This window comes from Acanthochromis polyacanthus, chromosome 2 (assembly GCF_021347895.1).
Source record: "Acanthochromis polyacanthus isolate Apoly-LR-REF ecotype Palm Island chromosome 2, KAUST_Apoly_ChrSc, whole genome shotgun sequence".
NCBI classification, from domain to species: domain Eukaryota; kingdom Metazoa; phylum Chordata; class Actinopteri; family Pomacentridae; genus Acanthochromis; species Acanthochromis polyacanthus.
In genome coordinates, this window is record NC_067114.1 from 3,739,231 (window position 1) to 3,753,306 (window position 14,076).

The window sequence follows — 14,076 nt, forward strand, 5'->3', positions numbered from 1 at the left end:
AAAAAGACATGTAAAGATGCCAAGAAATCCCTGACAACACATCAGGCCGGGATGATAGACGCCTTTAGCGGATCAATACGGGCCATATACATCAGATGCAGGCCGAGAAGCCACAGATCCAATAACACTAAGAGCTTTTCCCCTCCCTTATGCCACTGTTTACCTGCCAAGGAGTGACTGAGTATATTGGTGCGGGGGGGGGGATGTGTGAAAGAGGCAGACGAGCGATAGGGAGGGTGTGTGTTGAGTTTACCTGCCAGCGATGAACAGAGTGTCCTGTATCTTGGTCATCAGCTGAAAGTCAAGGCGATGCTGCGACTCGTTGCCAGAGGGCCTGCCTCTGAACACTGGGTACCTGCGCGCAACTGCAAACACACACAGACACGCTGTTAATGGGAAGCTAATAGCACAGGCTGCATCTCTTGCACGGATAAACCCCACTCACCTCCTGCTACATTTAACTCCACAGTACTGATTGGACATACCGTAAATATGCTGTGCATGTGTTTTATACAAATCCCTCTGCAATTAAGGTAATGGTGCAGGATGAATAAATAGGAGAACTGTGTGCCATTGTGCAGCGCTTGTGCGTTTGATCACGGCTGCCTTTGTCAGCACATCTCTGTTGTTCCAGTACATCACAGAGATGAAAATAAAATTCGCTTAATGCTAAGACTGACCGTGCAGCAGACTGATTTTATTAGTATGGATATGGCATGCTAGTGTCTGAACTGCTGACACGACGGGAGGCCGCAGGTATTATTTCTACTTGTAACAATACAGTGACTGCAGGGAGAGAAAAGTGTTTTTTAAGGATTGTTGCAGATTTTCCCAGTGACGTCATGCTATCTGTATTTTAAACCCCGTCTTTGCTGCGTTCGTTTGCGTGTGTGTACTCACAGTGTGCGTCAACGACATCGAGGGGTACGATGTCCTCGGGGAAGCTGACTGCAAGGAGAGTGCGTGAGGCTGTCAGCAGCAGCAGCAGCAGCAGCAGCTCACTGAGCAGAAGCGCAGCTCTCTGGCCCATGGCTGCTCACAGACGACACTTCCTGTTTCACACTGGTGGAGATGTTACCTGTTAACACACACAAAAGCATGCTTCCGTTGCTTCACGTGTAATAAATGCCATGTTAGATCTAGTGTACTGCAGCACACGGTGTTCTTTGGAGCCAAATCCAAACCATTTGTTAACCTCAGGACAGCAAAAACAAGAACAGCTTCTAGGGGGAAGTTTTTCCTTTCTTACTGATACTCACTATGTCGGAAAAACAGACACATAATGCAAACATAACGTCCTCTGGTTTATTGATGACTGAGCTCTCAGTGGCAGTGCTTGGCGTTTCCCCTCTACCTTTCTCTGCATCTGCTGTCTACGGGAAGGTCAGCCAACTGACCGGTGGGGTGTCTCAGTATGTGTTGGATGCAGCGGAAGTCCACTCTGTTAGGAACGTGGCAGGCCTGCTGTCTCAGTACATCTGTGCTCTGATTGGCTCGTATTGGGCCATCACTAATCAGCACATTGCAACTTCATCACCATCAGTAGTGTAGCCTCTGCTCTGACCTTAGCAGACTTCTATCAACACTCTATGGCTGTTATTGCTCCGGACTTTCCTCAGGGCCTCTGTGCTTTATTGCAGAACAGTGATTCACTTCTATGTGTATTATGAGTTCCTACTCGTGCAAAGTTGCTTTGACATAGTAGTAATTTTTGTGGATAAAGTTTCCCAGCATCTGATTGTAGACATGATACACCAACAGCTACTTTGGTAATAATTTATTGTGGGAGTGGCAGGGGTTTAGTGTGTGTGTTAGTGTGTGGAGGAGTACTTTAGAGACAGACTGTGTCTGTGCATATTAATGATCGGTGTACATTCAAATATTTATAAGGCAAACAAATTATTCATGCAGGCAAAGCCTGAACGGATATAAACAATTTACTGGGAGACGTCACACAGGCAGAGGGATGGATTAGCTTGGAGCACACTGGGATACACACACACACACACGGCTGCACATACATAATCACTCTTTCAAATGGCGTAATGCAAAGACTGATGCATGTGCGTGCACACAGACACACGCACAGTATTGAGTCATTTTTCAATTAGCCCCAAAGCACACCTGCTCCAGTGCTGTCTGTGAGCCCTGCCTGCCAAACCATTAGTGCTTTGATTGATCCACACAGGAAACACAGCAGATCGGCAGCCAGAAAAGGCAATCTATGGACACATCACAGCAGCCATGTGAGAAGTTTGTAACTCTAAATCTGGTCACTTTTATCTTGAAAAAGGTTTCACATTGGTTAGGCTTCTGCAATATTTCCAAACACCCAGTACTAAAACCCCTAAATGAACTGATGCATATGGTTGTCAGGTGAATTAATTATAACACACATGGTTGTCAAGTGGAAAATTAGGCGTTGTGAGGCGCTTACCTGACAGCAACAACATATATTAGCCTTTCTGTTTGTATGCAGATTACATAACATGTAATTTGGCGGCACAGCTTTTATGCCAACATGTTGATAGAAAACATGAAGCGTGTTTTCCAGCCTCTAATAATCCCATTTTGGTCTCAACAGTTACTGTATGAGGATGTGTCACTAAAAAGAATGGAAGTGGTGGTGAGATGGAATCAGAGCAGTGCCAATGTGTTTTAGTCATCAACAGTGTGTAATCATGGCTATTCAGTCCTCCGTGGGATACTGAGGCCTTTGAAAGAGCAATGTCATTATGAGTGAGTAATGCAGGGCCTGGATGAGACGACGCTTCATCTCAATCAGTCCACTTAGTGGTTAAATTACTGGTTTGATGTTTAGACAAAATAGGAAGATATTACAAGGGCCAAAGGGTTGTTTTCTCTTCGTATAACTGCAAACATTGATGCTGCTGAAGCAATCACTATTTCTAATCTAGACACAAATGAATCTCTGGACACAAACGATCCGCCAGATCTATGCAGACCAAGAACTGTCAGGAACTTAATCTAAACGAGAAATGATGACATTGCTCTGAAAAGAGAGGCGGCGGTGTTCCTTAAAAGCATCGCAGCATTTTTTTTTACTACCTGGTTCAGATGCTCTCGCACTAAGAAATGTGCTGTGTTAAAACCCAAGCAATAAATTGCCGAGTTTCTAGGAGAAGCCTGGGACAGGAATAGATACCAAAGGCTCAACAACAGAAAAATAGAGGAACTATGAAAGGTAAATAAACCGAGCTCCGCATTTCAATTCTATAGTGCTATCGTACCGGTTGCAGGCTCTGCTCTCGGAGCCCAAACTCGGCTCGTCTTCGCAGGCAAATCATTTCCTTACTTGTCAGATTTTACAGTCCTCCTCTCTATCCCTCCTTCAAAAGCACCCACATTCACACCACTTTCTTCTGCCATTCTCCCTCACTAAACAATTAAGCTGAAAAAAAAAGCAGAGGCAGAAGCTGGGTACCGATCTCCCATGATTCCTTGCATGGTAATAGCCACGCTGGAGAGGCTTTCCTCACAAAGTTTAATGCAGAACAGAAACAGAAGATAACCAGAGGTCAGTGATCTAAAATTACTTCTCAATCTCTGGTGAGCCCAGCATGTTTTCTATTGAGTATTCCTTAGCGCTCTCTGGTTCCTGCCCTCCAGTGTGTGTGTGTGTGTGTGTGTGTGTGTGTGTGCATATAGGCCTCAACAAGCCTAGAGACGCTGGGCTTGTCACGCAACTCTGTGCCATTCAGCCTTGCCTCACTCTACCTCTGTTATTACAGGCTTTTCAATGTCCTACAACCACACACTTTCCCTGCTGGTGTTGTTGGCTCGGGCCCATGGTGTTAAACATGGGGAGGGGAGTGAGCGGGGGGATTGCTATTTCTGCTGACGGTGGGTGTAGGGGTCTGTTAGCCCATTTCTGGTCGTTACAACCAAAGCTTTAGTGTTCCCAGCTTAAAATGACAGATTGACACATATTCTCCTCTTAGCTGTGCTTTCAGCAGCATATGTAAGCCATAACCTCACCTCCTCTGCAGCCCTGGATGGATGTGTTGGGTTTTTTGCAGGGAGGCCCTATTGGGGGATAATAAAAGGATGGTAAACAACAAAGATGCGTGAGGCTCCGTAAATTGTGTGTGAATGTGATGGGTGGATGTAATCCCTGCAGAACAATGACTGCTGCTTCAGGCTCCTTCACTTGTCATTGTGCACCATACTGAGCTGTAAACCTACAAGTAGAGGAAATCAGATAACCCCGGAGTTTGGTTTTAGGCATTTCAATCCTCGCGCTTATTGTGTGTCTAAATGCATAGGTAGGCATGCGTGGCTGTCCGTCCAAAGCTGGATAAGTGCTGCTACACGGTTGTCACAACTCTCAGCTGTGGCTCCGAGAAAGTAATCAAGATGCAGCCACACAGGAGAGCGAGCCAGCCAGATGATTAGAGCAGCTACCACACAGGCCCAGAAATGATTACTACCCCTTTTCCCACTTCAGTAATAACCAGTACCCCTAATCGCATGCCATTTACCCAAGGATCACTTCGGAGGGGCTTGGTCGGACTTGTTGCTTCAGAGATTTGGCACAAGGAGACGGCTCTACAACCCTAAACCCAGCTTCTCTACCTTTGCGAGAGGAGGAGTGAAACAGGAGAGAGGCTGTTCTCAGCAGTAGCTCTATAGTGCAGCACAAAGGGTCTGAGCTGCAGGTGTGACCAAGAAACAAAAGGGGCTTTGGGCAACTCCACACAATAGAGCCCCACCCCCGGGCAGTGGACCTCTACATTCAGAGGAGGCTCGTAAAGGGGACATCAGAGGGAACAAAGCAAACTGTATAAACATGCGGACTCCAAATGTTGCACAAAGGGTCAAACTTTTACCGCTCCACCAACTACATACCCAACAGTGGGATGTGTGACGAGCAGTTTGGGGAAACCATAAGGCTGCAACGGGTTAATGCTGATCACTGTATGGCTTAATGGTGGTTGTTACGGGGTTACAGCCGACTGCAGTGGAGGTTAACGGTGGTCGTTCTGGTCACTGAGTTCTGACCCTACAGCCAGTGAGGCGGAGTGAGACACACCAACCAGCTGTGCTGTCAACAGACCCGAGACTGGTTCTGTGTTTGACCTGGTTATACTGTGGAGCTCCGGCCAATACCGTCTAGTTTTTTAATTTTGATGGAGATAAACTCAGATCTCTGTGGAAGAAATGAAGATGACATCTTCGTTTATTTTCATTTATGTAAAAAGACTGAGTTTGCCAGCAAAGCACTACATTTTTAAGATATGATTAAACATGAGTGTAAACTTTTCTCATTAAAACAACAAAACAAATCATGAATCACACCAGGTCAGCCTACAGTAGCAACTTCAGAATAAACTCTCTGCTGTTTGGCACATCGTCTGCTCCTTTACCTCATTTGTCCACATTTTCTTAGATATTAAAGCACAGCCCCTAAAACATCTCTAATATCCACACTTGCGTGGCTCTTCATGAAACAAATGAACCATCCCGATGCTCTCTCTTTCCCTCATTCTTCTTCCTTTTTCTTCATTCTCTTGTCATTTTTAAGTTTTGCGTGGGGATCTTCCGCTCCTGCTTTGCGCACACAATTCACGCAGCAGCCCGGGCTCTAATGCTCGCATTGTGCCGACTGGGACATAAAGGCATTCAAGTTTTGTCCGTGGTAAATCTTTTCAGAACCCTTTAGTCCACATGTAGGACTCGCACAAAAGACAACAAAGACGCGGGGGACAGCGGTGGAGTGACAACAACAGTGATGGGCTGCGTTTAACTGCCTCCACAGCACTTAATGCATGCACAGGGCTGGGCTTTTCCGTGCTGCTCTGCCTTCCACAGAGGTTATGAGCGCTTCTGCGATTTATTATCCAACATAAGAATAGCAATGATGAAACTGGGAATACATTAAATAGATTAAAAGGCATCGAAAAACGACCAGACGATAGCATTCACGTTTAACTGTGCGTAATGCTCGTCTTTTATTGTTTTAAAGCCATCTGTGCCTGGAGGTTCAATCACGTAGAGGCTACCTTTATTTCAAGTTATTTTTTTGTGAATTTAATACGCTTAAATTCACGTTTTGATCCATATAACGCTACTTGCAACAATGTAAGACACCGTGAAACTGTGGCAAAAATAAGGGCACTTTGCTGCGTAAAAGGGTTGGTTTAAGTATTACACCGGCGTGGCTTTAATATTGCTGTCAACCATCATCATTAGGATTTATTTTGCTTATTAAATGTACTTGATTCTGTTCACAAAGTAGCTCTCCGGGTAGACTAGGGAACATTAGTCATATATCCTTCATTAAATCCAAGGTCCGCCTTTATAATATCAGCTCCAGCACAGGGAGTGTTTCCAAAAAGCAGGAAAAGACTCACTTTATCAATAATTAAACTGAGGACACCTACCTTAAGTATCCCAATTCACGCATGAACGGGGCAGTCCGACTGAATGGCATATTCCTTTGGTAATCCATTTGTGAGAAAACACCCAGCGTGTAATATTCCTGTTATTTCAAGCTCCATCCGGACCCCACTTTTCTCTTTGTTTTATTTTTTTTCTTTTATCCAGCTGCGCACAGATTTCAGCTCCTCTCGCCACATACGAGCATTTTCTGCCTCCTCTTTGCCTCCTCTGACTCTGTCTCCGTCCCCGGGCCCCTGCGCTCTGATGAGTGATCTTCAAACGCTCTCTGCCACGACCACACAGCCGCCCCCTCCCTCCCTTCATACACCGAATACACCAGCCCCCTTTCCACTACGATTAACTTTGGAAAGCGGAGAGAAAAGACATAAACATAAACGATGCGCTATCCTCTTACTACGCCGCTCTCTTGACTCCAATCACTGATTCTAAAACAACCAGAAGCGGTGCGGAGAGCGCAGATCCACCGGATAGCAGGATCAGATTTACGCAAAACTCTGATCAGTGCGTATTTTTCCATAAAAGACGCCAATCGCGTAACTTTGTGTACAGCCTTTACGACTATAAAGCTCAATCTCATAAAGGTTTCTGGCATCTTTAACTATCTCATAAATACAGAGCAGAGCGAGCAGTTTAAATTTGTTTTTTCCTCTCCCTCACTCCGCTTTTATTAGCGGTGGAGAGGCGCTTCCGAGCTGGACGGATTTGATTTTTGCCACCCCTGTGAGAAATGAATGAACACAAGACTAGATTGATGCGTAAAAATAGTCCGGAGCTGAACTATTTATGTCCTGCACCCTTCAGTTTTTGCACAGCAGCATAGCGACGTAGTCAGAAGAAATATTCTGTTTCCCAAGCAAAGACTTCTCTCTAGTTTTTCCCCCTCAACCTTCGACTTTCACTGGCATAATGCGTCGCAACAAAGTAGAAAATCCAGCGTAGCTGCAAAGAACTCACCTCATTTGAATTGATTTTTTTGTATCCTTTTTGCGTTGCTGTAATCCAGAAAAACGCCAATATTTTGCGCGTCGTAGTGAATCAACTTCTCCTGGCTCGGAGAAAAACAAACTAATGCACGGCAAATGGTGTAATTCGACCCGTGCTAAGTCAATCCATCCAGAGAGAGAACCGCAGCCTACCAATAAGCAGCGCTCTCGCTCCAGTCCCTCCCCCCATCATCCATCTCTCCTCAGTTTGGTTCGAGCTTCTCTGCTTCTCTCTGGTTTCCTTCCTTTCTTTCCTAAAGCCCGGAGAGAATGAAAAAAAAAAAAAAACCCGCCCCCCTCCTCTCCTCTCTCCTCCCTCTCAGCTCTCCTTCTGGGTGACCCCATATTGCCCCCCTCCTCCTCTTCCTCCTCCTCCTCCTCCTCATCCCCATCCCCCAACAGCAAGTCAGCAAGAGAGCCTAGTTAAAATCATTTCAGCTGAGTTGTGGCTGGTCGGGGGCTGCTTAGTAAAAACACAGCTTTGGACATGTTTGGATTTAAGGATGAGATTTAGCACAAATCTGCTTCTGCTTCAGCACAGCATCAAGCAACTGGACTTTTCTGTTAAAACTGGTGGAATTATTAATGACAGCGGTAAATAAAGTGCAGGAAAAACTTTTACTCTTCTGCCTAAGAACTGTGCGTGCTCTTCACACACAAACTGATGCACGTAAATGTGATTTAACTCAGAAACTCATGACATCAACAGATTTTTGGGTGAAATCGAGCCCATTCCTCCTTAGGGATGGCAGATTATTCTAACTTTGTTTAAACTCTATATGTATGCATTCTGCATTTACATGTAAACATTTAAACGATGTGCATGGCCAGATAAAGGAGGCCCATTTACACAGATGTCCTTCTACTTTAGCACAGCTTCATGCAACTGGATTATTCCATTAAAAGTTGAGTAATTATTAATGACAGCAGGGGAAAAAAAGTCCAGTTAACTCTGCAAACTCAAGCATTTTACACACAAACTGTTTTTAAATATTATTTTAAATGGAGAAACTCATTCCACAACTGTTTTAGGGTTAATAAAACTAACTTCTCCATATGAATAGCATATTATTCTATCTTTGTTTAAACTCTATACGTGTACATTTACTGTACATGCAAACAACGTGGAAGTCCAGAGGACTTACAAGGAAGCCCATTTGCACAGATCTCCTTTACTTCAGCACAGAATAACTGGATTATTCCATTAAAGGTTAAGTAATCATTAATGACAGCAGTAAAGAGAAAGTCCAGGAAAAAAGCTTCCTCCTTGTGCCAAATAACTCTGCAAACTCAAACATTTTGCACAGTAACTGCAGTACTTAAATGTTATTTAAAATGGAGAATTTCATGCCACAAATGATTTTACTCACAGTCAAACTGTTTAACATTACTCTAAATGGAGAAATCCAGGCCATAAAGGTATTTGGGAGGAAATGAAACCCTGTTTCTCTATGGGAATGTCAGATGATACTATTATTTTGTTTGAGCTCTATACATATGCATTCTACATTTACATGTAAACATGGAAGCAACATGTAAGGCTGGACAAATGAGGCCAACATGCACAGATCTCCTACTTCAGCGCAGCATCGGGCAACTGGGTTTTTCTCTTAAAAGTTAAGTAATCATTAATGACAGCAGTAAAAGAAACAGTGCAGGGAAACAGTTTCACCCTTGTGCCATATAACCCTGCAAATTCAAGCATTTTGTACTCAAACTATTGTAATTAAATGTCATTTAAAATGGAGAACTCCATGCTTTAAACATATTTTTCTGGATAAAATCTATACCTTTCCTTGACAGGAATGTCAGATTGTCCTGTCTTTTGTTTGAGCTCTATGCATATGCATTCTACATTTACACGTAAATATCTAGTGTTAGCATCCTTCCGTATGCATGCGAAGCTGAAGCCACTGGACGTGACGAGTCATTTCAGCAGGTTCTGCGAGGCCGGACAAAGAATGCCCATTTGCACCCCATTAGAGAAGCAGGTTAGCAGATGTGTGAGACTCTCTCCCACATGAACATCCTCACGCACCAGCACACTCACTCCTGACAGCCCCCTTTATGAGCCGCAAAAGTGGGATCTGCATCTCAATACTTGTAAAGGAAACTCTAGTTTGCACTGCTGATCCGCCCCGTCCACCTCTTGCATGTCTTTGTCCACACTCTTCCCACCCTCTTCCTCTTTTTATTTGAGTTGCTACCTCTCAATATCCTTTCTCTTCATTTGACAGAACCTTTTCTTTTTCCTCCGGCTCCCTATAGGCTCTCTCCGTTTTCGTCCAATCTCACAGAGGTTATCTCAACCGACAGACTTCGGTTTGTTGCTTATGTGACTTTCATTCCCTTTTGTCTCTTTTCTCACGCTTCAGCCTCACCGCTCAGTGAATCTGTCGGTCCTGGGTATCTTCTGTGTGCTGTCCCTGCATCCCGTGGGGACTGAATCAGCATGACATCCTACGTGGGAGAGGTGAAAGATGGATGGATCAATGCGTCTAAGGTTTGCCAGATGCAGGTCTTGAGTGTCAGGGCAGATGAATAGATATATGGATCTGTGGGTGTCTGGTGATTGGTGGGTCTATTGATTGCCTTTTTTTTCTGGTGAATTGACAATTTTATTGGTAGTGTAATGGAAATGTGACACTATTTCAGGAGGTTTTGATAGCTTTGGTGCGTGACTGCCGCCTTTAACAATCTGCTTGTGTCTCTTTATTTTCTCTCAATTTTCCTGCAACTTCAAATGAATTTCCACCAACCCGGTGGGATTATTAAAACAGTAATTCACACTCTCTTTGTAATTTTCCAGTCTTTCTCTAGTCTGATTATTCAAATAAGATACTGAAAATGAAGAAAACCTATAGAGGGGTGCCCCAGTACTTTGTGAAATATCAGGTTATTTCTTTTGTTTTATCTAAAAAGCGTGCAAGAGCAGGACTTCTTCCACACGTCATGGGAAAATAGACGATTAAATGGACACGCAGTTACAAACATAATAAAAGTGAAGCAGATGGAGGAATGACAAAGGTCTCAGAGTCTGTGCAAATGTTTGGATTGATAGTGGGAATGGACAGATGAATGTATGGACGGTGGGTGATGGAGAGACGGATGGTGGGAGAGTGTAGTGATATGCATGGAGAGTGGGGGGTGGACAGAAGACAGAAGGCCTGTGCTACTCCTACAGCCTGATATGCTCCCTGGGGGACCCTGCAGTGTGTAGGTCAACCCCAGGGGGTGTGCACAGGGTGGGCCCCGGGGTGCAGGAGAGAAAGCGTGGGCTTGGCCTGAGGTTGGGCCGACAAGAGAGGTGCACTACCCTCTATTCCCTTATTTACTGCCTGAAGTGCTGGTGCAGATGGCCATGTGTCGAGGATGGGGGGCTGCAGGCTGGAGGTTGGGGCTGAGGCCAGAGAGAGGTTTACTGCAACATGACTGTTTCCCACTGACTAAGCAGAGGCTTTGCTTTATGGATATAAAAAAAACCCAACAGAGCCAGTAAAGTGGACACATCTAGAATAAAAAACAATTAAAAGTTGTCAAATTGATGCCTCAGTTGACTTAGTGTTGCTGTCATAAGGAACAAGCCAAAGAAAGACATCTCCGCTGTGAGTTGTCGTGTTTTTTTTTTTTTTGTTTTTTGTTTTTACAAGTGATGAGATGACAGTAGCAGCAACAGTAAATGCTCTAAACCAGGAGAAAAGGGTTGTGTCCTTCTTGTCTTGGCATTAAGTGCTCCATCAGATGGCTGCCTCTCAGGGAGGAGGCAGTCTGCAGTGAGGCTACACGTTGACCTCTGATTGATTAAGAGGACCGTTTCTGGCACTCGGCTGGCCTGGGGCACCATTTGTCACCTGACTGTGCAGTCCTGTGGAGAAGCTCGGAGCCCTCCAATCTACATGCAGGCCTTTTCTCTAAATCCCCAACTCAGTCGGATCCACAAGGGCCCACCCATGTCAAAAATCTGTTCAAGCACTCCGGTGCTCAACCTTTTGGATTAGAGTAAACACCAAATGGTACATTAGTACCTAAAGAAATATATCAAACATGAAACATTTTCTCTGCATTTGTGTCAGACGGTTCAATATTTAAAAAACTGTTCCAACTCGAGCTTATTTGGTCAAAGCTGTAAATTTGTTGAGGTTAATCATTTGCAATTGCAAATGGACCCATGAAAGAAAGACGGCTAATTTGAGTTCACTGTAGAATTATAATGTAAGACAAACATGGTGCAGGAGATGCATGTTGGACAGATGCAGAATGGACTGTTAGTGACATGAAACGTGTATCAGAGAATGTTAAAAATACCTACTAGAGCACACTGTAGCTGCAGCAGATCAACAAGTAATTCACATTATTCTACCAGTTAAAGTTTGGGTTCAGCTACTAATATTCTTTACACAGCATATGCTGTATATCATGCATGATATTTTTCAGAAAGATTAAATGTTATGTACTCAGATAATCGTAAAATTGCAAATCAGAAAGTATTATTTTTGACAACTGCATGCTAAATGCATGGGTTTTGTACCTTAGCTTCCTAAAAGTGGTTGGAGTTGGAACAGCAGCTCCATCAATGTTGTCTCAAATTGCTGATGGTAGGAGGCTAGCAGTTCTGAATCAGTCATCAAAGGCTTTACGGAACTATGAAGTACATCAGACAGCACTGCACCACTACAGAAATAGACAGTACATCACCTGTAAGTATTGACCCTCAAGGTTCAATGACCTACTGTCATGCAAAATACCAATTTAATGCTACAGAAGTATCCAAATTGTCAGAAAAACAAAACTATCACAGAACCAGAGCAGTCTGTTTTTAGGATTATTATTAATATTTTCTAACACAAAACACGAGCAAGGTGACTTTAGTTTGGAACCAACGGTGTCAAAGCTGATCTTGTTCCTGCTCTGTAGATGAGCTGCATTGATGATGATGCCTTCGGATTTACTTCATCACCTGCTTTTGTAGAGTATTCGTCTTTACCAAAGGTCAGGGGAAGGTAGTGAGCTTTATAGCCAACAGTTTAATGCAGCGACTGAAGGTAGAATTGGAACATATATCTGTAATTTGCAGTGAAATGACCAGAGCTCTGTTTGCGCATATTGCTCCTTCAGCTATTTCATGAGGCTCCATTGAAGGGGAGGGAGGCAAGCAAATCTGTTTTGTCATAACTTGTTTTCTGCTCTAAACTTAAGGAACTTACAATATCTAGTTTACTTTGATGCAATCCCGATGGCTGCCGCATTTGCTCAAGGAAATGCACAGAAAGGTATGAAATAAATTCCGATATAATGTGATTGTGTTTATTAGAGTTTTCTTGGGGAAAATGAGAATGCTAATCATATTCATAGCCAATGCTGTGGGTAATTTGCAGCTTCCGATAAGCCGCTGTATAACGCGAAATACGGATGATTGAGTGACACACGTGACATTTTTTGACTCATTATTTATTGATCCCATTCCACTTTCCGTCTAAATGCTTTAACCTGCGTGTCCGTCGAAACACTCCCATAGAAGAGCTATAGGAAAGATACTCCTGGGCTCGAGGTGGAGGAGACACACTTGCCCTTTGTCTTCTGTATGAAATGAAGGATAATGTGCTTATATTGCAATGCCACCTTGACACCATTAGGACGACGTTTCCACAAATTAAGGTGGCCCAAGACCAATGCTGACATCCATTCGGCTTGGGAGGGAGCCCGTTGTTAGGGGGCAAAAGTTTTATTACTTTTGATAATGATAATAAATGCTTCCTCCCACACACTACGCCCTTCATTACAGCATTGATCCCCTAACATCTCAGTTAAAATCCATCACTGTAGCGCCGTTAATGAATGCTCCAAACGTATCAGTGAACCACGCGGATGATCCAAGACCTTCTCACGTTCTCGGTAATGAAGTTAATGAGCTATTGGAGAAGTTAACATTTTCAGGAAGGAAGGATGTGTCGGAAGAGGATAGAAGCAGGATTTAGCAGGCTGGGATTGAAGTGCAACAGAAAAGGAAGAGACACAGAGGTTGTGCCATTCACACGCTCCGAGGCGCTGGTCTATTCTCGTGTGTGATCGCACATATGCGCAGACACGCACACGCATGCAGACAGGTGCTGCGTGTTGCTGGCCGACAGCTGTGTGTGTGTGTGGGAGCCTGTGCCGGCCGTGCTGGGAGGTAGCTGTTGCATTCTCTGACCTTACCACCGGACGCAGCATTTGACACAGACAGACACACATATAGGGCAGCTGCAAGGTGCCATTCAAGGGGCCTCATAGCCAACTGCACCCACCCACGCAGAAGTTGCCACCTCCAGCGCCATGTTCTACCTTTCTGCATCTCCCATGCATCCCAAAAACTAAGAAATATCCTGCAGCGCCTGTAGCCAACCACAACTAGCCAAAGGGAGCTCTTAAACTACAACTGCTGGTCCAAATATTTACCTACCCCCTACACAACCCCGGCCCCAGTCATAAGCCCCGGCATCAAAACCCTGTCCCACCTCCCATGCTGGCTGTCATTCGCCGGCTAAGTCCTCCTTGGAGCTCAGAGGCTATCTGGGATTTAAGGGAAAAGCCTTTTATCCAGGACTTTCTCTACAGGCTGGGGTGAGCAAATGTCTCATGTCAGCAAAACACCGTAAATGCTGCAAGTGGCATCTTTTCTGCTTCTCAGGGG

At 44.4% G+C, this 14,076-nt stretch overlaps 1 protein-coding gene across 6 annotated transcripts in view; it reads right to left on the bottom strand.

Moving 5' to 3' along the window:
* The window catches only part of sema6dl (sema domain, transmembrane domain (TM), and cytoplasmic domain, (semaphorin) 6D, like), a 114,074-nt gene that overhangs the window by 13,161 nt on the left and 86,837 nt on the right, over positions 1-14,076 (bottom strand). For 2 of the 6 annotated variants that reach the window (XM_051937946.1, XM_051937930.1), the window contains exons 1-3: positions 7,378-7,673; positions 901-1,078; positions 254-365 (exon numbers count right to left, since the gene is read on the bottom strand). In XM_051937946.1, coding sequence (XP_051793906.1) covers positions 254-365; positions 901-1,030 — 242 coding nt within the window. In that variant the 5' untranslated portion in view covers positions 1,031-1,078; positions 7,378-7,673. Of the gene's footprint in view, positions 1-253; positions 366-900; positions 1,079-6,404; positions 6,857-7,377; positions 7,674-14,076 lie in introns of those variants that run through there. The other 4 variants (XM_051937966.1, XM_051937956.1, XM_051937934.1 and 1 more) reach the window with 3 other exon arrangements.